Below are 23,670 nucleotides of genomic sequence, written 5' to 3'. Positions count from 1 at the left end.
CATACATTTAAAACCATTTTGGTAGCACTGTTTTTACTCTTTGCATTGTTGCCACTTGTGGATATTACTATTAGGGTCTTTGAGGGTGTCTGCTTTTCTTTTTGAAAAACACTCGATCTTCTCTTCTAAGAAGGGTGAGCGGGTGTAAATTTGGTAGTTAGTTCACCTGCAGCGGGATTAGTCTGTGGGACAAATCAAAACAGTTTCTGACCTCATATTTATACCCCCAGGGAAACAAAAAGACGTTCCTGGATACTATGACCAACTTTTAAAAAGTCTAAATTATAAAAAATAACATTTATTGTTTTAGGAATTCTTTGGCTTGCCAGTAATTGTGGCATCAATAGTTTTGCCAGAAACAATTATCTTAATGAAAGGTCTAAAATTAAAAGATGGATTTTAAATCTTTTCTCAGTATTTCAGAACTATTTTGCGGCATAAAAACATTGATTTAATTTTAGACTTTTCAACCCATCTTTTACCAGAGCTGCCAATAAATGTGACTGGGGTTTATGCAGATTTTATGCAGGAAAATACTTCTGTAAAAGTAAACTTCTGAAATGCCCAAGTGATAAATGTAATGAATGCACAAAGTTACGTTTGCCATTGAGAAATGTAATTTTGTATATGTGGGTAATATTAGTCCATATTACCAAATACATCAAACAAGGTCTAGATAAATAAAAAGGTATTTTAATGTTTAACAATTAAAACCACTGATAAAATTCTCAGCTACTGGTTCCTACAGTAAATCAGCACAACTAACCATCCCAAACATATGAAACATTTACTTAAAAAGAAAGTAAATGTATAAATGTTGACTTATAAGGTAGAGGCATTATCCCAGAAGCCAGAATATCCAGATTTTACTGTATTAAATTTCTGCAAAGTAAAAAGTCCAGTCACAGACTTCTAAATTCGCTGTTGGACAGGAGGCCTACTGCATGCAGAGCTGTTAGCGTGGTACATAATTAACACACTAGTTTTATGTTACAAAGTTATATTAAGATTATGTTACACTAAACTGCTGCAGCATTAAAGTGCATCATATTATTCCAAACCAGATAATCCCATTTTTACTTATCCTATTTCACTCCAGCTGACCTTTAGAAGCCAGTCTACCTTTTTATTTGCAAGCGAGGGTTCCTGCCTGAGCAGCTGGGAGAGGTCGGGCACTCGAGCGCTGGCAGCGTAGTAGATCCACTCTTTCTCTGTCGGATCCAGCTGCAACAGAAACACACATCCTGTTGGGGATTCTTTCGACAATGCTGAGACCACAAATCTCTAATCCGTTTCCTACAAGCGGCAGAGCCAACTGACACATTGCGGGAGACACCCATGATCACGCGCCGCGGAGTTCAAAAGTTTTTCCCTCTGTTATATTTGTTTAACGGGGACCGACTCCTCTGGCGGGGTGGATTTTATTTGCAAGAACCAAACCTTAGAGGTCATTCTGAATGTCCCAAACAAAAGTAGAGCAACCCATGACTTTGTGAACTTCGCTGTTAATGTGTTTTGCCTCCTTGGCAAATATTAAGCAAAGGGAAGAGTGTTTGAAAGGCTTTACGGGGACTTACAGCGACGGCAGCGGAGCCCATGCTGCCCGTGGACTCCTCGTCCTGCTCCGACTCGGACTGAAACAAAAAGCAAACGAGAGCATTACTCGGATGTGACAAAAAGCTGATCCGTGACACCGGGGTCAGACGCACACCCACTTTCACACACACACACACACACACACACACCGGTCCCACTGCTGTGATGTTTTCCCAACTGTGGCGATGCGACCAAAAGGGTGTCAGACAGATAGGGAGGTAATGAGAGAGCGAGGCAGAGGCGACGCTTTCACACGTAGGCGGCAATGAATAACAATCCCATTAACAATTAACAAGGGGGGAAAAAAATTAAGTGTTTTTGGATCCATTTTTTTTTCTTTAGTCTAGAAAACCTAAGGAGAAAACTCCAGCTTTTTATAAAACTGTCGTGAGGCTAATTTATGGAAAAGAGGAAATCTCTTTTGAGGAACTGGCAAATTGTTCTCAGATCACACAGACAGATGATGGTAAAACAGTGAGGCCTTTAATGTCTGCTACCCAAACTGCCACATGTCAGCGCTCTGAACACGAAAAGTGGAGGCTCGGTATTTATCCAGCCTTTTTCATTCTGACAACTGCTTTTTTTATCCCTTCTAGTAGAGACCAGTAATAACAGGCAGAAGAAACACAATAACACTGGTGATCATGAAAGGATGGAATGGAGAGGGCTCCGATATTTACGTTAACTTTCCCGCAGCGTTTTCTCATTTTATTATAAACCACAATAGTTTTTGGCTAAAACCCACAAGTTTCGTCATCAACTATTAAAATTTTCTTCTAAATGTTTCTATTTGATGTGGATTTTCAAAACTAAAATAGTCCATCATGCTTTTCCGAGGCTCAAAGTAAAATGTTTAAGCGATTTCTTGACCCCAATTGTGTCCATAAAACACTTTATTTTATTTAAAATATAAAAAAAAGACATATTTGACTTATATTAGACTTCAATTTTGATGCATATTTGAAAAAAAATACCAATAATTTTTGGAGGTTACAAATAGAGTTAATTTGTTTGCATGGTTTGTTGGTTTTAAACTATATATATATATATATATATATATATATATATATATATATATATATATATATATATATATATATATATATATATATATATATATATATATATATATATGTGCAGGGAAATAAAACTCCAACAAGGTAATGAGGACTGAATCCCTACAAGCTCTTTGCACAATAAAGCTAAACTGAACCCCCACAACCTAATAAAGGCAAGACTCTGCAGCAAAATCAGGGCAAAATGTTCAACTACTCCAAACATATTATTAAATAAAGGTATACCAACTTCTATTATAAAAACAAAACACAATTAGGGGATTTTAGAAAACAGCAATGGTGAGTATAAAAGGAGATCAAGTGGACTAAAACTGTAAAGTTTATTGTACCAAAGCCTTTCACTTCTAATCACAGGTTGAAATACCAACTTGGAAAGCCTCAGGTGCCCCGTCAGCCCTGGCCTGAAAATCCAATATGGCTGCCAGGCATGATATGGTAATAAAATTGTTAATTTGCATGTCTGATGGTCTGTCTCTCAGTCAATCAGATATACACATACACTATATTGTATCACAGTCAAATGGATGATTGTGTGTTTGGTAAGATTCATCATGTCAAGTGTACAGTTTTGAAGGAGGGATTACGGTTGAAGCTGTTTTTCAGGAGCTAGATGTCTTATTTTCAGTGAAGAGCACTCTCAATGCAGCATACCAAAACATTTTGGACAGATTTATGCTCCCAACTTTCTGGGAACAGTTTGGGGGTTACCACTTCCTGTTCCAACAGCGCTGTACCCCAGAGTACAAAGCAAGAAGCAATAAAAAAATAAATAAATAAGCAAGTTTGGTGTTGAACAACTGCAAAAAGGACACTTCTGGGATGAGTTGGAGCAGAGACTGCAAAGCCAGACCTTCTCATCCAACATCAGAGTCTGACCTCATGAACGCTTTTCTGGAAGAATGGTTGAAAAACAAAAACTCAACCTCCTAAACTTTGTTGCAAGCTTTCCCTGGAGAGTTGAAGCTGTTATTGCTGCAAATGGGGAGGCAACTTCAAATTAACAATGAGATGCAAGCTAAAAGGCAAATGACTGAATCAACACATTCGGTAATGTACTGTTGAGCTGTACAATATTTATTAGTGAACATATTGCTACAATGTTTTAATGCATTAAAAGCTGAGAAATACACTGCTACGTTACAACTAGTGGTTAGATTTGTCACAGCCTTTGAAGCTGCAATTACCGAGTTCTAAGTCAGTTAATTGGAAATTAACTGACTTAGATATGTGCAGCTAGTACTGCACATATCTATCATTGGATGTTTTACCAGTGTTTGAATACATTATGAAATAAATTAAACATTTGGCTTTCATTGATAACTTGTATTGCTAATATTGTTTAGCCTGTCCCATGAGAGCAACGGTTAGCAGGTTGGATTCTCAAAGTCAAAATACCAACCTAGGGTTCCATCCGAACACTTCTATTGGGTAAGGACTCTTTGGCTAAAGCAGAAGTATGTCAGGGGTCACTGTGAAAAGTGTCATCCGAATGGTGCAGCTAGTAAGGAGGGAGCTTGGAAAAAGGAGCCTGTATGCTTCCTATCACAGCTAATTTAGCCATACAACCTCGCAATGTCCCTTACCGGCGCTAAGGAGCCACGGATCCCACAAGTAAAGGAAGTAAAGGTCGGCAGTGATCTGACGGTTCAGCGTACCCATCAGGACGGCATGCCTCGGTTAATGTGCATGCGCTGCAATGAAACATCCATAACTGCGCATGTGTTAAATTCCATTCATCATTTCAGCACACCTCCGACTACGAGTGGTTTATTTGTATTATATTGTGTATTAATTGCACATTACTTAATTGCATGCCTTGAAAAATATGTACACTGAAGTTTTCTTTTAAAAAAAAAAAAAAAAATCAGCAAGAGAAGCCAGAAAACCCTTTAAACTCCAGGTAAGTCGTTCACTCTGGTGTTTGATGGAGTTGCTAATGTATAGCACCTCGCCCCAAACTCATCGAGATGTCAAAGTCAGCGCAGCATTCCAATTCACAAACTGTATTTGTTATGAAACTAAATCTGCCGAAACAGCATGCCCCTTCGTGAATTGTATTTTCTAGCAAGCACCATCAGCACACTGCTTCACAAGCGTACGCTGTTTCGATAGAACAGCCTACAGTGACAGACGGAGATATAAAAACAAACTGCCGGTGCATTATCCTGACAGGGTAGGCCACACCGACAGAACACCGGTTAGAAACTCAGTCTGTCACTCTGGGTCTCCTTCCAATGCGGGACGGGTTAAACACAGAGACCAACCTCCCCTCTGTGGGACTATAAAGGGACATATTTAGTTATGTATGTAAGGTTGACTTTATTTTTCTATATCAAAACTGAACACAGATTGCTGATGTAGAAATAAAACTACAAACAAAAACACATATTTAATAAAAATAGACAGTCCAGGCATATAGACACACTATTCGCTCTTTGTTTTCCTAATTTACCAAAGATTCTTAGGGAGATTAAAAGACAATTCCAGTGGGTCGCAGGATTACGGTACTGTGGTGTAGAAGTTGATGTATTAACTATAATCACATATTTAATGCTTTATCCGTGAAATAACCTCTTTTTTGAAGAAATTATTTGTGCCAAATTGTAAAAAAAACAAAAAAAAAAAAAAAAACAGGAGCTTGATTTAAAACAAAAGCCTGACTTTTGCCCATTTGTTTCATTGTATTAAAGCAGTTTACTATGTTTATTATGGCACTGATATTCATCAAATTAATGAACACATAATGTGAAGTTTGGATTAATGTGTGCAGCAGTACGCAACCAATAATAATCATAATAATAATTTTACCATAACTACAGCCTGTCAAATAATAATAATAGTATTTTTTCCATACCTAAAATATGTCATAGTGCTAAACAAGCATAAAAACAACAATAGAAGGGGAAAAATCAATAGCATTTGTAAAAAGTGTTAAGTTTTAATTTGTTTGGACTTAGTTCTGAATCCAACACATAATTCCATCTTTATTTAATGTGTCAGAACAGCATTAGCGACTGAAATATTTAGGGGAGCATCAATCTTTATTGCTTTTAGGCAACACATTGTTACAACAGGTAAATCATCTAATTAGATATTTTAATGTGTAAATCTCTGAGTTCTTTCTTATTCTCTAAAAGCCAAACATATGGAGATAACTAACACTTCCATTTATTTCAGACTAATGTTGAATCCTGCTGCATTTTTACTGAGGTTGAAAAATTGCCCCAGTCTAAGGAGAGGAATAAGTCTAAGGACTGCAGGTCCTAAAAGGTGGTGAGTCATACCATAGATAAAAATACCTAATTCAACTTAAGAGTTAAATCAAGCAGAGTGTTTCATGTTTCCACGAGTCACATGTCATATTTCTGGGGGTAATTTCTCTTAATTGTAATGAGCACAGATCGCTTTCCAACACGCTCCACCGTGTTGCTGCTTAGCAAAGCAACAGGCAGCTTAATTTAAATTCAGTCTTTATTCTCACTTGGCCTTCTCTCTCTTTGATGCAACATGCTGCAGGTTACAGATCTGGGCAATTTACTTGCACCACCTGGTGGGTAAACCAAGGAATCACTCAAGGCTTAGACTCAAGGCTTTTTCTTGCCTCAAACGCTTTTAGATTGACACTAGAAACACTCAATAGATGACATTTCTGACTAGTGAAGTTAATAGAATAAGCAAAATCAAGGCAATCTAGCTTTTAGCTGTTTTGACATGTGCACTGCAGACCAGAAATCTGAGAATGATGAGGTTCTTCCAACATGATGGGATGCTTCTAAAACCATGCCATCAGCACAAAAAGTAGGAATATATATATTATAATATGCAGGAAGTGCCTTTCTGCATATTATACATGCACTGTGGATATTATACCTTAGTTTTATTTCCATCTCTTTTAGATGTTCTTTAGCTCCAGAGTAAATCTTGCTCTAAGAATGCTCAGGAAATCTGCTCGGGAGCGCATTAATTGTACAAATGATGATTTATTGGCACGGTTAAAAACCAGATGCACAAGCACGTGAAATCATAAACAAGTTCAGATCTTAAGCTTGAAAATCACATTCTAAAGTTTGAATATGGAAAAGGACTCCGATCAGAAGCAAAGCAGCATTTGATCACTGGTAGCTTCGAGCCATGAACTAATCAGGGAGTTTTGATGCTGATTCAACATTAAATTAACAAAGATTACCGATTTAGCATTAAGTTCCTTTCAGATTAGCATTTCGTTAAAGGATCTATGGGTTTTATCATCATTGTGATCGACTGAAAGGTCCCGACACTGAACGGAGGGTCGGGGTCAACCCCTGATCCTCCCGGGGAAGCATTCATAAAGACATGAGCGCTGCGAACTCTATGGAGTAACACAGCACTGCCCATCAAATGTGTGCAAAGCACTACATTTTCTCCAGGGGGGAAAGCCCACACATCTTACGTAGATGAATGGCTTCATGACGTGAAAAGCACGCAAGGCCAGTGTCAAAGTGATAATTTAACTGGAAGGCTCGTAGATGCAGCTATACGCAACCTTTCAGCCAGAATTTCAATCTGTAGGTGTGACTGTTGTAGTGCAGACGGAGGTAAAGCTGGACTCTCAGTGTAATGCGTGGGCATAATACTCTAGACCTGCATTCTCTTCCAATGAACCCTCCAGAGACGGCATGAAGAGAGCCATTCCCTCTGGACTCAGCTACCAGTGGACCTATGTGAAAAAGTAGGATCTTTAGGATTCCTATGAGACATGCAGCTCTGAAGCTGAAACCTGAAGAACTGATGGAAAGACATCACCAGAAGTGAAGCCTGGGACCTAATTTGAACTCAGGATTGGTTTAACCTTCCTGGGCTCAGCCAGATTGATTGGTACTTACTTTAATAACTGCACTTAAAGCAATGCCCATCCTATTTTTACACGCTGGCATATCATGCTCTGCCATTGATGTCCAGTCCTAAAAACGCATCATGGTGTTGGCATCAAAAGCCTTTGCTAAGCTAAGACAAGACTTTAACTACACAAACTGCCATCTTTGGTTTTTGTGTGTTTTGTGGTGTATTTGGGGCTCTGGAGGGTTAAACACTGTTTCCTTCGTCTTGGTGAGAAGCAGCTCAGTCGCTGCACCGCTGTGTGCCAAACTGTCACCTTTGATGCTGAATCCCTGTCCAGCTCATCCTCCCCGTTGCTCAGAGCCGAGCGGTCGCCGGTGTGGGCGGCAGAAAGTGGGTGTGGAGCGCGCTGAGCGCTGCCTGTTCCCGCCTGCTGCTCCTGCATCCGAACAGAGAACAGTCAGTGGGAACAAAGAGCTAAACGCAACATAGGAAAGCACAGACAAGTCTTTGCTTTGAAAATATTACACATTCATCAAACTTTGCTGTGAAGTAAAGTAAATTAAATCTATTTCTAAGCACAGCAGAGCAGATTTACTGCTGGTGGGTCTATTTTATATTGGCACAAATCTGACTATTAATGATGCATGTGTAACGCTGTTTTTGGAACGGTTGTACAATTAAAAAAATCCTCTGTGATTTTTGAGTAAAAGAATTAGGAAACAAGTTTAAATTTGCTCCACATTTACATTAATTCACACATGTTCAACAGTACACATACAGGCACGAATAAATTTCGCTTAGCATGCAGTAGAGAAACTAAAAACTTTTTCAAGAAGCTTCTGGGCTTATAATTATTTGAACGCTCTTACGATTCGACACTGGAAAACCTAGATACACTAGTATTTCACTGATAAAGCATTAAATATGTGATTATAGTTAATACTTAACCTTCTACACCATAGTACCGTAATCCTGCGACCCACTGGAATTGTCTTTTAATCTCCCTAAGAATCTTTGGTAAATTAGAAAAACAAAGAGTGAATAGTGTGTCAATATGCCTGGACTCTCTATTATTCTTAAGTAGTCAAAAAATCTACAGGACTGGCGTTGAGTCAAGCTTAACGATGATGTTTGGTTGGAATCGTTGTCTTGTTGGAGGACGTGCTTATGTCCAGGTTTTAACCATCTGACCTGAACTTCCAGCCTCAGATGGAAGGAAAAAATGTAGATTAGGATGTTCAGGAACACCCCAGGAACCAGTAAATGTGGACACAACCATGTTAGTCCACATTGTAGTGAGTTTAAAATCCACTTTGGACTGAGAGGAAAACAGTACTGCTCCAAGCTTGAAACTGTTAAGCCCACCTAAAATCTCGGCTGCAGAGTAAAGCCAAATAGCTTCTGGAGAAAAGTCTAATAGTCAGATGTGATAGAGACTGAGCAGTTTGGCCACAGCGAAAAGAAAAATGGTGGGAAGAGTCCAGGTGAGGCTTAAACCATTATAACATTGTAATAACTGCCAAGCACGATGGTGGCTGCATAATGCTGTGGCTCAGCCTGCTGATGGCTACAAAAAATATCTGGTTGAGGTGAAACTTGCCAAGGGGCATTTAAGCAAACGTTGGTTGGAACATATCTATGTATGTGAGCCTGTATGTATAATGTTGAATCTCTAATAAATTTGACTTTGAGGGCACTTTTTTCTTTTTTAATGTTCATTGATTCCATGCAAAAAAAAAAAGAAAAAAAAAAGAAAACAGGTCAAATGCATAATTTAATGCCTGCAATTTGATGCCATCCATGTCAGTGAGATGTCAGCTTTTGACCGGCGGGACTGTAAATACGTGTCGTCTCATTTCCTCTGGTGACCCGGTGTGCTCACTCAGCTGGATCAACATTTGCTCTTTTTTTAAATCTGAAACTGGGTGTGAGCAGCAGATGTTTGCATTAGTTCTGGTTTGAACCATCATGTGTGAAGACGCTGGCAACACACTGATGGTTTCCAAACCTATGATGGCAGACTTTGTCTTTGTTCCACAAACAACATCCATAAATACCTTCAGGGAAAAGCTGTGAATGAAACCTTGTCCTTAAAGAACACTGCCCTTCATATTAGGGCTTAATATCTTGGACCCTGCCTCTTCTTGGAGTGGCCAACCGGAGTTCCCCACAGCAAACTAGCTTGTTATTTTTCCCTGTCAGCGGTTATCAATGCAAACATTCATTCATTAAAGACTGACACAGGCTGAGCGCACCAACAAGGCGGGCCTTGTTCATTATAAATCCATAAGGAACACACATGCAGAGCTGCAACATTGGAGACTGTTTCAGAGCCTGCCGTTGTTCCTGAATCATAGCATCTTCTTTATTTTCTACGTTTTAAACAGAGATCTACAGGTCACCTCTTCCTCGGGTTCCCCGCATGGCATCGGCTCGTCCTGCCGTTCCTTCTTGCAGGGAGATGATGTCAGGATGTCCGCTGCCTCCCGCTGTGCAGAGCCTGTGGTTCTGGCCGGGCTCTGATGTCTCTTTGGGTCTCCGTCCGTCCCGTGATGTTTGTTGTCACGCTCCTGCAGCAGGTGTCTGTACTTCTTCTTTAAGACGAGGTATTTCTCTCCCTGTGATAGTTAAACAGTGGAAGAGGCCTTTAAGACGGCCACAGCCGTGTCTGCAAGAGGCTGTGTCTGCTGTAGTAAGGACACCATCAGATGTGACTGATGTAATGCAGAAATTACCCTATAAGAGACCTGAATAACAAAACTGAGCAGTTCCACTTTTTAGTTAGACTCTGCTTTAGAATATAGCACTGGGTTTCATTTTAACAAACTCTAAAATTCTGAGAAATGTGTTTTTGCAATTTTTCAAGCAACAGTGACTTGGTAAAAAGTTCTATCTCAGGTTTAAAGTTGAAAAATATTGGTAAATTGTATAATTTCAACACTGTTTAGAATTTTGCAATGACTAATTAACTTATTAGCTCACATTTTCCAACACACCTGTATCCATAACACTCCCTGTGAGCTTTAGCATCTTAGTCATTAGAATCTGTGTCATGGAACCGAAGGTTTATCCAAATGACCGAGTAAATTATTGACAACAGAGCCTGAATGCATGGCTTCAAAGCGCCAATTATTTCCTTCAAACTGTTATTTGCAATTGCAATTTCCAACATATTGATATTACAATTTGATATATTATGTAGTTCTGCTGAGGTGTGGCCTTAAAAAAAAAACAGTAAATCTAACTGGGTCAGGACTTTAGCTGGGTAATTAGTTTAAAGAAATTCTGAAAACAGTAAATGTGAAAACAAACTGGAAAGCTTTGTATTTGTAAAGCTTTAACCATAAACCAGTTTAAAGAAAATATGAACTGCTTGCCACGGTTTTCTGTAATCTAACAATAAAACATTTACTAACAAAATGTTCCTAAAGTAACCAATTCATTAAGCTGATGTGTGTCCTGGGGCTCATTTATAAGTTAGGTGAAAGTATATTGTAGAAATCATCTATTGCTTTCATGTTTACATCTTTATATAATTGAGACATAAAATTTCAGAAAGTGTCCCTTTAAAGTAACAATAGTCAAATCAGTTAAATTAGTTTCACATGCATTTTTCAATAAAAGATTAAGAGCAGTTTAAACAACAGAAATAAACAAATGCAACAGCTGCACTGATTTTCTAACATTTTTACATTTTTAAAGTTAACTTTCTCTTGCTGGTTGTTTTAGGAGACAAATACGGTTTAAAAATAATCTATACAAAGTTCAGGTTTTAGCATGCATTTGGTGTTTGTGTAGTAAACATTAAAAAGTTGTATGATGGCGCACACAACACCATGCAATAGTATTCGCACTGATGATTTTTTCACATTTTGTCACAAACTTTTGTGCATTTTATTTAGATTTCATGTGATAAATCAAACCAAAGCAGTGCTTAGTTATGATCTGAAAACAAAATAATGCATTTTCACAAAAAATAATATGAAAAACGTGGCATACATTAATTTGTGCTGCATTAGGGTCACATTTTCCAAGACTTTCCAATCTATAAATTGTGGAAATCATTCACTATTGCTCTGTGATTAAAATTTACTTTGGATTTTACATGGACTTACATGTTCCAGTAAGAGACTTGACTTAAAACCTAAATAAAATAAAATCACCACAGACCTAGGTTACTTGCAAAACAATATAATGGTCCCAGCTGCTCTGTATTGTTTTATAACTAATCACAATTTAAATGACTACATATGAATCTGAATTGTCACGATGACTGGGCTAAACTTTTTAGTTCTTTCTCTACATACATTTGACCTGTTTGTCTTATAAAGTGCCGTGATATTTCATTTGTTGCAAATCGGAGCTATTTAAATAAACAGAACTGAATTAAATAAGCACTCAAACAGACAACATTTGGTTTTATCCTCTGCTGTCGTATCACCAAAATCCAGAGGTTTGTGAATAGCTGACAAACAGTCCTTAGTCTAGCCATCTCATTCTCCGTCATGGCATTTATAAAAGGAAAATAAAAACACATGTTCAGTGTTGTCTTCTGAATAAGAGTATTGATCACCTGTGACCGACACAGTTTACATTTATCTTCAAGGGACATCAGTACAACAACGCTTAAGGATAAAAAAAAAAGGCGCATAGAGCTACACCGATGCTTGGCAATAAGTTTTCAGCGTTTTATTTCAGGTGAAATCCTGAAAAAGGGTTGCTGGTCGCTGATCCAGAGCTGATCACTGGAAAACTGGCATGATTTATGCATTGACCATATCTAAAACAAAGATGTGAACTTTAAAAGCTGGCTAAATACCACACCCTTGTCTTCCATGACAAACGTTTAATCCCTTTGCCTGCTCATATCAACACCGTGCTTCACAACGATGATATCATGCGAAAAATTAAAGCTATGGTCTCATGTGATCCATTTCTAATGTTTAGAAATTCTGCTTTACATCTGTGCATATTGGACTAATCTACTTGTGCCTAAATGTTGAGCTGTTGTCTGAACAAGTAAAGCAAACTATGTATTCCTTATATTAACTTTATCTGTGTTGCTTGTTAGATATGTAAAAATTTTAACCATCTGACATTAAAATGACATTCAGTGTAAATGCAACTAGCTAAAGATTGCTCCGGGTTGAAAACAAACCTGTGTTCGTGGCAGGATTTATTTGTTTATAAAGGTCAGAGACATGGGAATGGTGCTATTTACGTAACTCCAGGAAATGGAGAAAATTAATAATAAATAAAAATTAATGAAATAAATTAAAAAAGTAATGAAATTACTATGAGGGTCTATAAAATCATAAAGTATAAATACACATATAATAACAAATCCTCATTTGACTTTTTGAGCAGTAAAAAAAAAATTCATCATTATGGGAACATATTACTTAAAAATAGTCTTCCTAAACCTAAAATGAGGACACACTGTGGGAAAAAACGATCCTGAAACTAAACCCTCTAACTCCTTAGCTGTAACTTATGCCAATTCTGAGAAAACACTGATTTGATGGGAGAGCTTTTTACTGGACAGCTTTTCCCACAAAAGGTAAAAACTTATCTGAGGAGTCCACTTACATTCTCTGACTTCACCACAGCGATTCGGTCGATGATGAGCTTGAATTCCTCTCTGTATTTAGCTGCAGATAAAAAAAAAAAAAGAAGACGTGAGGTCATACAGTGGTGCAATAAACAAAGTTCAGGTTTTAGCATGCATTTGGTGTTTGTGTATGAAACATCCAAAAGTTTTATGACGGTTAGACCATATTGTCCACACAGCACCATGCAATAGTATTCCCACTGATTCATTTTTTACGTTTTGTCGCAAACTTTTATGCATTTTCTTTAGATTTCTTGCGATAAATCAAACTGAAGCAGTGCTTAGTTATGATCTGAAAAGAAAAGAATGCATTTTCACAAAAACATAATCAGAAATACGTTGCATAAATTCATTTTGCTGCATTAGGGTCACATTTTCCAAGTTTTTCCAATCTATAAATTCTAGAAATCATTCACTATTGCTCTGTGATTAAACTTTACTTTGGATTTCCAATGGTCTTGACTCAGTATTGTTTTATAACTAATTGGAATTTAAATAATTAATATGAATCTGAATTGTCAAGATGACTGGGCTCCACTTTTTAGTTCTTTCTATACATACATTAGATCTGTTTGTCTTGTAAAGTGACGGGATATTACACTTGTAGCAAATTGGAGCTATTTAAATAAACGGAACGGAATTAAATAAGGACTCAAAAAGACAACGTTTGGTTTTATCATTTCCTGGCCCACTCCTCTGCTGTCGCATAGGCCTGGTCTTTGACTGAGCCACTGTAACACATCACCGTGCATCGATCTAAACAGCTCCACTGTAGCTGTATCTGGCTGTTTTGGGTGTTGTCCTGATGAAAAGTCACGCCTTGCCTCAAATCATTAGCGGCCTTTAACAGGTCTTCCGAGATTGCCCTGTATTTAGCTTCATCCCTCTTTCCATCAGCTCTAACCACAGCATGATGCTGCCACCACCAAGCATTTTCCAGACATAGTGTTTTACATTTAGGTTAAAAGGGTGAATGTTGGTCTTATCTCACCAGAGCACCATCGTACGCATGTTTGCTGTGTCAAAGATCTGCAGTTGATTTCAAATGGGATATCTAATGGGTGTCTTTCAACAATTGCTGTCCTTCTGAGACGCTTCCATAACACCAGATTTGTGGAGTGCCGGACTAAAGGTGGACGGCCACATCAGTTACTAGTTCCATACTCCTTCCATTTTTGCAAGACGTACTGGACAGAAACCATATCCCAAAACTTAGGATATGGCTTTATAACCAAACGCTGCTTTAAACTTCTCTACAACTTTATCCATGATAACAAACCTGGTGGGTGTGTTCCTTTCGTCTTCATTGTACTTTTTGTCCCTAGGGAGCGGATAAAAGCTCAAATAAGCCCACAGCTGTAACTAAACCAATCTGAAAATATCTTACAGACGTTTATTAACTAATTTGCTGAATTTGGATTGGATTACACTGGATTTTATTTGGGGTTGTCAGAGTAAATGTGGTAAATGTACGCCAAAGTCTTTAACTTTTTCATCTGGAGTTTTCTTTCCTTTTCAAAATAACATGCTACTTGGTCTTTCACATTAAATCCCAATACAGCACCTTAAGGTTTGTGGCTGTAGTGGAACGGTTCATGGTGTACGATCGCAGAGGAAATTGTATACATCTTCTGCTGTGCGGGTTCACAGCCCTTAATCTAAACGAGGAGGAAGTATCTTCCCACCCAACATAAACAGTGGTCTGATCTGCATGCAGCCCAGTGGCGAAGAAGAAAACCTGAGTCATTCCAAAAGCTTCAGCTTATCTCTCCTCTGGGAGCAGCCGGTCGAACGGAGCCTTTTGTTAACACCTCAGAGCAGATATCACACTCATGCAGGACGTGTGACCAGGAGAACTTTGCAGGCGTAGGTATTCCCTACATGCCGGCGGTAAATCGGGGTTTCCAGCTCGGGGCATTTAAAGCATTTCCGTTGGTTGATGCGAGCTGGAAGAATGCATGCAATGAGACAGTTGCACAGCTCGCACAACAACAGGAAATCCAGAGGAAGCAGCTGTTTACATCTGTCCCAGCAACAGGACCTCCTGTCCGGCACAGTAACCCAGCACGAAAACTAGTTATTTATTAGCCGAAGGGCTGCACAAACAATCCATTCCCCCCCTCCTTCACATATTTTCCCACTGTGCCCCAGTTTTTTTGCAATCTGATGAAAAAGCGCCCACATTAGAAGGTCTATATCCAGTCAGGCATGCACGGACTTAATTATGATTAAAACACTGTCATTACAAGCGCAACACGAAATGCCGCAGCCACATGTTACGGCAGACTTAAAACGCGTGGGAAGCACTTGTTCTAATTGGACAGCCATGTCAGACGGCAGCGATCAAAACCTCTGTCAACAACTGCACCGCTGACACGGCATCTGGACTGGACATGCTGCCGACACAAGGTCGCTTCGGATAATCATTTAAGGGGGTTAAAACACAGCGTGTCTTCATTTCGGCCTGTGTGGAAAGCAAAGGCGCCGCTGAATTGGAGCTAAGCGCCATGTGTTGGTTTTTGCCGATAAAGCGCTACGTCCTGGACCATCTGTTTAATCGGAGAATAAACTCACGGGGGAAGGAAAAGCACCCTAATATTCTGTACTTCACCGTGACAGGGCCTGATAAACATGATTCAGTCACTGCAGAGCCGTCTTTAGCAACCATACCATAACAGTAGACGTCTTCTGTGTGACCTCATCAGTCTCACATCGTTGCAGAGGAATTTTGACCCACTCTTCTTTGCAATGTTGCTTCGGTTCAATGAGGTTTGCGGGCGTTTCGTTAAGGACACCACCACATTTCACATAGTTTGACTTCTGGACTTTGGGCATTACAACACATTGCTTCATTGCCAAACCTTGTGTTCTTGTTTTTTTTAAGTCATGCTATTGTAAATTCGTTGCTGTGTGGGAGATTATTGGCCTGTAGGTAAGACCCATTTTGGGCCAAACTTCAGCTATTGAACAGATTTTCTTAGATTCGACTCAGGAATTACCTTCATGTACACAAGTTAATCTTTAACTCGATGACCACAAGGTCACTTGGCAGCAAAACAAGCCCAAATCCCCCCCCCCCCATCTACCGTCGTGCTCATCAGTTGTTATGATGGGCTTGTGCTGATATATTGGGTTTTGTTTTCTCCATACATATTCCTGTGCTTTATGGCTAAACTTCGTCAACCCTTAGGGCATTGTTTCAAGGTAAACTGTAGCTAATTCCATTGCAACATTGCAAATTTTGGGTTAATTCCAATAAAACTACGATGACGTGACTTCCAGAGTTTGTAGCTAAAAGAATGTCATTAAAAACCCTGAGCAGTGCGGCTTCTGTGCTGTGAGGTGGATTAAAACCGGACGGAAAGACCTCAGGAATATTATGACTCCAAGATTTTCACGAGTAAAGACAGCTTGGAGATTTTGGATCAAAAGCTGCCAGCTAGCATTCTTCCAGACATTTGGAGCAACACCTGAGTACCGACTAATAACAGCAATAAGAGAAAGCCCCAAAATAGAAATAAATAAACCTGGGTGAGAGCTCATCCATAGGAGAACCTGCATTTAAACAGTTAAAGCTATAGTTGGTAATCCTGTTCAGAAACACTTTTTGTTATACTGGGCAAAACCGTGCTTACATCCTGAAAGTAGTAAATGTAGTAAATGCATTATGTATTCACAAAAAGAAGGTTAAAAAAATGTTTTCTGTGGGAGCTGCATGCCTGTAGAAACTATAATCAAGCTCTGTCGTTCGGTCCAAAGGGCATGGATTTGTCAAAGTTTTGTTCCTGCTTTCATCGATAGATGTTATACACTCACCCCCCTCTGTGCCTCAAGTTCCAGGGGTATCAACTTATCTATTGGTTGTCCTACATGCCATTGATTCTGACGCGCTCACGTAACGCCAATCTGCGTGCTCGTTCCTTGTTAGATTCCGCTTGCTGGCTGCACATGCGCACTTCTAGCGTTGGTGTATACGGTTAGCTTTGGTGTTAGCTGTTCATTGTAGCTCCGCTGCTCTCACCCTATACTTTAAAAAAATGGCTGAAAGTTGAAAGTGAACCCCGTTCATGTTTATGAGAAGAAGAAGGCCTCAACAGAAAGAAATAAGACCAGAGTGGATTTTTTTCATTTTTTTTTTTTCTTTTTTAAAATCGCTGATTCTAGCTTTAAAAAGTCACCAGATCAAACTGGTGAAAAACAGCAGAGAAGTACAGTAACACTGGTGATGAAAAGGCAAAGAAGTACAAAATACTTTTTTCACATCGAGTTGTCTTTGGGATCTCTCAAGGAATCAATGTGTCTAATAAAGGTTGTTTACAAAATCAATATTGTACTACAAAATAATCAGATGCCTCATGAAACTGGAGTAATAAAGCATCCAATGTAAAACAAACAAAAAAAATAATTAAAGGACCTTCAGAAAGCAATAAAAATACTGTGGTCAGAAATAATGATTAATTTAATTTTGGACTTTATGTATTTTGCATAAGTGATACAAAGACACAACAAAAAGCATAACCTACAAGACTTGCCAATCAATTAACTGACAGTCTAGGCTAATTGAGTGTTATTCAGAGCAGCAGGCAAAAGACACCCATAGTAACTCTGGACGAGCTGCAGAGATCAACATGTCCGGTGGGAGAATCTCTTGACCGGGCAGCTATTATCTGTCTATCCTTCCATCCAGCCATCATCTACCTGCTTACCTGCTGGAGCGTATCTCCAGCAGTCACCAGTCTATAAATTAATCATGGAAGAGTGGCAGTCTTGAAATACAGCCAGAAGAAATCCAGTTCAATGTGTGCCAAAAGCGACAGTATGCAGAAGAAACAGCACACATGTGGAAGAAAGTGAAGCCAAAATTCTAACTTTTAGCCAAACTTTTGGGCAAAAAAATTTTAGTGTCTTGATATGCAAAGCATAGATTCCAGGGGTGGGGGAAAAATGCATACCAAACTTTATTATTTATTTTTGTAAAACATGCTAAAAGCCACCCTGCGACAGACTGGCGACCTGTCCAGGGTGTACCCCACCTCTCGCCCAGTGAACGCTGGAGATAGGCACCAGCAACCCCCGCGACCCCATGAGGGATTAAGCGGGTCAGAAAATGGATGGATGGATGGATGGATGGATGGATGGATGGATGGATGGATGGATGCTAAAAGCCATGCATCACATGCTGTTCGTTATGCTTCACAGTGAAGTGTAACTTTTTGTCACTGCATCAGATAAAATCCCGATAAATCACATTGATGTTTATCTACATGACGTGACAATATGTGGCAAAAGTTCAAGCAACGTGGAAACTTTTGCGAGGCCCCGTAAAAACAGTTCCCCCACATTTTTGTCAGTATTTACCCTTTACATATTAGCCCCCCACAACTTATGCTGGCATACCAGACTATGGGAACTTGTGAAAATTGTGTTATTTCTTAAACTGTTGCAGTTTGTGGGTAAATTCCAAAAGAGTTGCACAATTCCCATCAGTTACTGGCAGACAAACATGAGCAGAACTGATTCAGGACTGAATTGCATAACCTGAGGACATTGTGGGAGGACACAGAGTTTTTTTTTAATATCAGTTCTGTTTGTAATGACTTCAGAACCGCTCCTGGGAGGCGTTTGGGGGCGGATGGGGATGCGTGTGACACTGCGTTTTGCTGATAGGTCCTCAAATGCAGTGACTCGTGGGAGGAAATGACACAATTCCTGCTGAAAGGAGTTGGGGGAGTGAATGGGAGATTTTTTTTTTAATGCTAACCAGATGTTGGTTTTACAAACAGAAACAATGGAAGGGTAGGAACAAGGCTGTTTAGTAGAAATGACAGTGACAGTCGCATTAAAAATGTTTCCAGAAAAATAAAAACTGAACGTGAGCGGACAGACGCACGCGCGCACGCACGCGGACGGAAGGGTCTTCCATCCCCTCCACCACAACATGCCGCGCGACCGCATCTCCCTTTTTTCGCGAACCCCCCGGTGGTCTCAGCTCAGTAATCTCACATTCACGCTACTTACCGCGTAACTGCGGCTCGCTGTGTCCGATGAAGGGCTTGAACGTCTTCAGCAGCTCTGCGTTTCTCACCCTGCCCGAGTTCCCACCGGCAGAGTAGAAATAATCCAGCAGCGACTCCTCGCTCACATCGCCCATCATCTCAGCTCCTCCCGCGGACCCTCCACAGCCTCCTAGTGCTTTTCCCGCCGATATTCTTTGGCCCCCTTTTTAGAGCTTTTTCCACTCAGCCATAACGTCCTCCGTTAGGCTAATTAGCTGTAGTACATGTCTAAACTTCACTCCACCCAGACGAGCTGACCGCTGCTGCGCCTCCTTCTGTTTAACCCTTTAAAGACACACCTCCTTCATGAGCGTTTCAGTGCCACCACCACCATGCGAATATCCTGCATGACCAGAATTTCCCCCCAAAAAAGTGGATTTATCTCAGTCAATTCATTCAAAAAAAAAAGGAAATTTCATACAGTATACCCATTAGACCAGGGGTGTCCAAACTTTTTGGCACATGGGCCGAAATCATCAAGTCAGAGGTCCTCAAGGGCCACATAATGAATAAATAAATAATGAATAAACAACCAAAAAATTATGTGATTTTTTTTTTTACCAGCTCTACAAAACATGATCATTTTATTTAACAAATTAGTCAGAAATTCAGCCAGAAAGGGATGTGTCATCATGGTAGATCCAAAGTTAAAAGGGTTTTTGCTCATTTGTTTTATCAAAAGATGGTCATCCTGTTAGCAAATTATTTTGGGCTTGATAAAAAACAAAGGGGAAAAATGTATTCTTTTTTTATTTAGCAACTTAAGAATGGGATTTGGGTCAGTATTTTTTTGAAAACACTTGCTCTATTTAGCTAATTTTAATAAATGAATTCAAATCTAAATTAAACTAAAGTCTGAATTTGAGAAAATGTCCTTGGACAGATGTGCTGTTTATTAAGACTTAAATAGGATGTAAAAAAGAGTGGTTATTAAAAATAATCACTCTCTGTTTTACCTAACATTTTAAATTGCAAGATTTTCCCCTGTCTATAATAATTTTGCCCTAATTAAGAATAAAAAGTTGGCATTTGCATCAGCCACCTGTGCTGGTGGACCAAATCTTTCTTAAAATGGAGTTGGAGGGCCACACAAAATCAGCACAGGGGCCGCAAATGGCCCCCGGGCCGCACTTTGGACACACCTGCATTAGACGGAGTATTTCTAGCTAATTATTGATTATGGTTTGCAACAAATTAATCCAAAACTTCTTTTCACCTGCAAAGAACATTTGAATGTTACAGAAGATTAATAATAATAAAAAATATATTCTTCAAAGCAGAAATGTCAGCCAACTGAAAAGTACATACATGTGTTGTAGCCTATACAGTCAACAATTGGCCTGGGTGTTTTTTCATCAGAGCAGCATGGCATGGAAGAGGTTGTGGCCCCGTTGAGGTCAAGGCCATTTCTATCACACCTTTTCCTTCCACTCGTCAGATTGACAGCCGCGTGGAAGAAAATGTCTCCGTGACGGCTGATTTTTGCAAATATCGCTCTACAGCCCTGACCTGAAGGTAAGAGGTTACGTCAAGTCAGCTTTATTCATATCAGACGTTTCAGCAGCAAGGCGGTTCAAGGCGCTTCACATCATGAATACCTAAAAACATCATAAACACATTGAAACGCTTGCCGGTTGTGAGACCAGTTACAAACATTATCAGGTGAAAACAGCAATACACATCAACTATGTTGGTCAGTGTTCCTGTTATTATGGCCAAAAGCAACTCTACACAGGTGGATTTTCAGTCTTCATTTAAAGGAAGTCAGTGTTCTGGCTGTTTTGCACTTTTCTGGAAGTTTGTTCCAGATTTGTGGAGCATAGGAACTAAATACTGCTTCTCTGTTTGGTTCTGGTTCTGGGTATGCAGAGTCGACAAGAAGCAGAAGATCTGGGTGGTCTGGAGGGACGACACAGCAACTACAGGTCTTTAATGTATTTAGGTGCTGAGCCATTCAGTGATTTATAAACCAACATAAGTATTTTAAAGTTTATTCTCTGAGCTACAGGGAGCCAGTGTTAAGGACTTTAGAATTGGGCTGATGTGCTCTGTCTTCCTGGTTTTAGTGAGAATGCGAGCAGCAGCATTCTGGATGAGCTGCAGTTGTTTAAACAGTTTGTGTGCAGGATGTATGCAGTCTGAATAAACTTTGGCTGCCCTTTTTCTGACCCTAGACCTGTACGGTAAGTAAGTCCTGGATGAAGGGAAGGTCAGCCCTGACGATCCTCTCTGCAGGTCAGACCTGTACTGATTTGTGGATGAGCTAAACCAAATATGTGATGGACGAACACAGGACAGACTGAATAATAAAGTAGAAGATGGCCAGCAGCTCCTGTGGAAGGTTTTACGTCTTGAGTTTCCGCAGGAAGTCCTGTCTCTGCTGGGCCTTCTTCTGAACAGCGTCTAGTGCCCTTTTTTTCTATTAGTACCAACTCGGGGAGTTTCGGTTTGGTATGTATCGCTTTTTAGGCCTTTTCATTGGTAGTGGTTACATGGAGCATTTACCATTTCTAGTACCTGTTTCAATGTGGTTCTGACGCAATGTCAGAAGCCTGTCGGTCTCTGATTGGCCAGGGGCTGGAGTCACTGCTTGTGTAACAAGAGCGACTCCAGAACTAGAATCAAACCCTCCATATTTAAAAACATGCACAATAGTGACAGAAGGCACCAACTGAAGGAAGCACGCAAATCAGTAACATGATCCAATGAAGAGGTGCACAAAATTTCATTTCAGACATTCTGTCACATCGTCTTTCTGTCTCACTGCGTCGCCTTCCTGTATTGACAGCTCATGGCACCTTATTCAGTTGTAATGTAGTAGCAATGGTGGAATCAATTTGGGTCGACTTTATTCCAAATTGAACCAAGCAGACCTGTATCAAATGAAATTGAAATTTCACTATGGAAAAGGGGAATGTGGCTCTATCTGAATACCCTTCATAATAGCTCCTAACTCCTGCTCCTTCACTTTTCACGGATTCAACAGTAAGAACTCTGTCATGGAGAGGAAAGGAGCTTCGGACGGCTGTGCCAATTTCAGACAGCCTTTAACTCCGACGTCATTACGTGACAGAAGCGCACATGGATGATCAAATCCGGACCTACAGCCCTTCGAAAATTAACTCTCTCTTCTCCCAGGCCATTTTCGTTGATTTCTGGGAGGGGGCTGTGCTCATACATCATGTCAGGCAAAGGATTGTGGGATACCTTAAGCCTTAGGGCTTCTTAGCACCGGTAAGGGACGTTGTGAGGTTCCTAAGCAAAACTAGCCACGAGAGGAAACACACAGGCTCCTTTTCCACTGACTGCACCATTGGGACAGCACTTATTGGGGGTCACCAGTGCCGATGGTTCTTGTGCTGGAGAAGATGCTCCTCCTACTGCTGTCAGTCAGTCAAGAAGCTAATGATCCATTGACAGATCGGGGGCCAGCACTGTGAGCTGGGTGAGGTTCTGGTGGAGGATGTCTGGGCGGGTGGTGTTGAAGACCGAGTCCACAAAGAGGGTCCTAGGTGGTCGAGGTGGTGCAGAATGAAGGAAAGTCCCAGGTGGACTGCATCATCTGCCAATCTTCTTCAGATGTTTCAACACCAGTTACTCAAAGGATTCCATGACCACAGACATCAAGGCAATAGGTTTGTAGTCATGTAACACCCTGAAAGGGACAGGATGATGATGTACCATGAAGCACGAGGGAATCTCATATAGTTCCAGAGAACTGAAGATCCGGTGAAGCACTGGCACCGGAATAGGGGGGCCCAGGGGTGCCATTGCTCCCACCCCCACTTTACGGCCCTGCCTGAGCCATAATCTGGCCCCACCAGACATTCACACGGGCCGGATCAGATTGTGCCGAGAGGTTTCATCCAGTGAAGAGGTAGTGTCCAAAACTGTCCCTAACTGGTGTCCTAAATATTATTTATTGATGGCAATTCAGGACTGCTGTAAATTCAATCTAACCCCACATATACCCTGTTCTTTCTCAGCAGTGGCTTTGAAGTGTGAAAAATGTACTCTGGCTTGTTAAAAAAAATATCTCTATGTCTCATCTCCTTTCATAATATTATGTTGTCATCACAAAATGGGAAAAGATCTTATAAGACCCTTGTTTTTCAGCTTACTTAAAACAGTCTTTGTTGGCAACTTTTTCTTTCAAGATAACATCTGGAATACTAATTTGTCTGACGATTCCCCGATGTTCCATCTCAGTTGCCTCAGAGCCACAAAGACCTTGTTTTAAACAGTAACGTTTGAAACGACATTTGTAAAACAGAACTTATAAGTAGTAATTATATCAACGACGAAGAATGCTCCTTCTTAACGCAGTGCTACGTGAGTCTGGAGCCTACCTTTGGAATGTTTTCTTGACCTTTACTCCCTAAAATTCCTAAAGATTTCCTTCGCTGTGGCTTCTGCATTTGTTTGGTTTCCTTTCCTGTATTTTGAACCCGCCGGTCCATCAAAGAAGTAGGCAATACTTCCAGGTTTGGTTGTGCTGGAATTCACTTCCTCT

At 40.1% G+C, this 23,670-nt stretch overlaps 1 protein-coding gene across 1 annotated transcript in view; it reads right to left on the bottom strand.

Annotated features, from left to right (window-relative positions):
• The window catches only part of LOC105926911 (ankyrin repeat domain-containing protein SOWAHC), a 33,737-nt gene extending 14,307 nt beyond the window's left edge, over positions 1 to 19,430 (bottom strand). Inside the window, exons 1-6 of the mRNA XM_036147521.1 lie at positions 19,120 to 19,430; positions 13,080 to 13,141; positions 9,893 to 10,108; positions 7,804 to 7,926; positions 1,578 to 1,634; positions 1,123 to 1,224 (exon numbers count right to left, since the gene is read on the bottom strand). Of these exons, the coding sequence (XP_036003414.1) occupies positions 1,123 to 1,224; positions 1,578 to 1,634; positions 7,804 to 7,926; positions 9,893 to 10,108; positions 13,080 to 13,141; positions 19,120 to 19,255 (696 nt within the window). The 5' untranslated portion in view covers positions 19,256 to 19,430. The remainder of the gene's footprint in view (positions 1 to 1,122; positions 1,225 to 1,577; positions 1,635 to 7,803; positions 7,927 to 9,892; positions 10,109 to 13,079; positions 13,142 to 19,119) is intronic.
• Between the last annotated feature and the right edge of the window lie 4,240 nt (positions 19,431 to 23,670).

The sequence above is a fragment of the Fundulus heteroclitus genome, chromosome 1 (genome assembly GCF_011125445.2).
Source record: "Fundulus heteroclitus isolate FHET01 chromosome 1, MU-UCD_Fhet_4.1, whole genome shotgun sequence".
Taxonomy (NCBI): domain Eukaryota; kingdom Metazoa; phylum Chordata; class Actinopteri; order Cyprinodontiformes; family Fundulidae; genus Fundulus; species Fundulus heteroclitus.
This window is presented reverse-complemented; position numbering and strand designations above follow the sequence as displayed.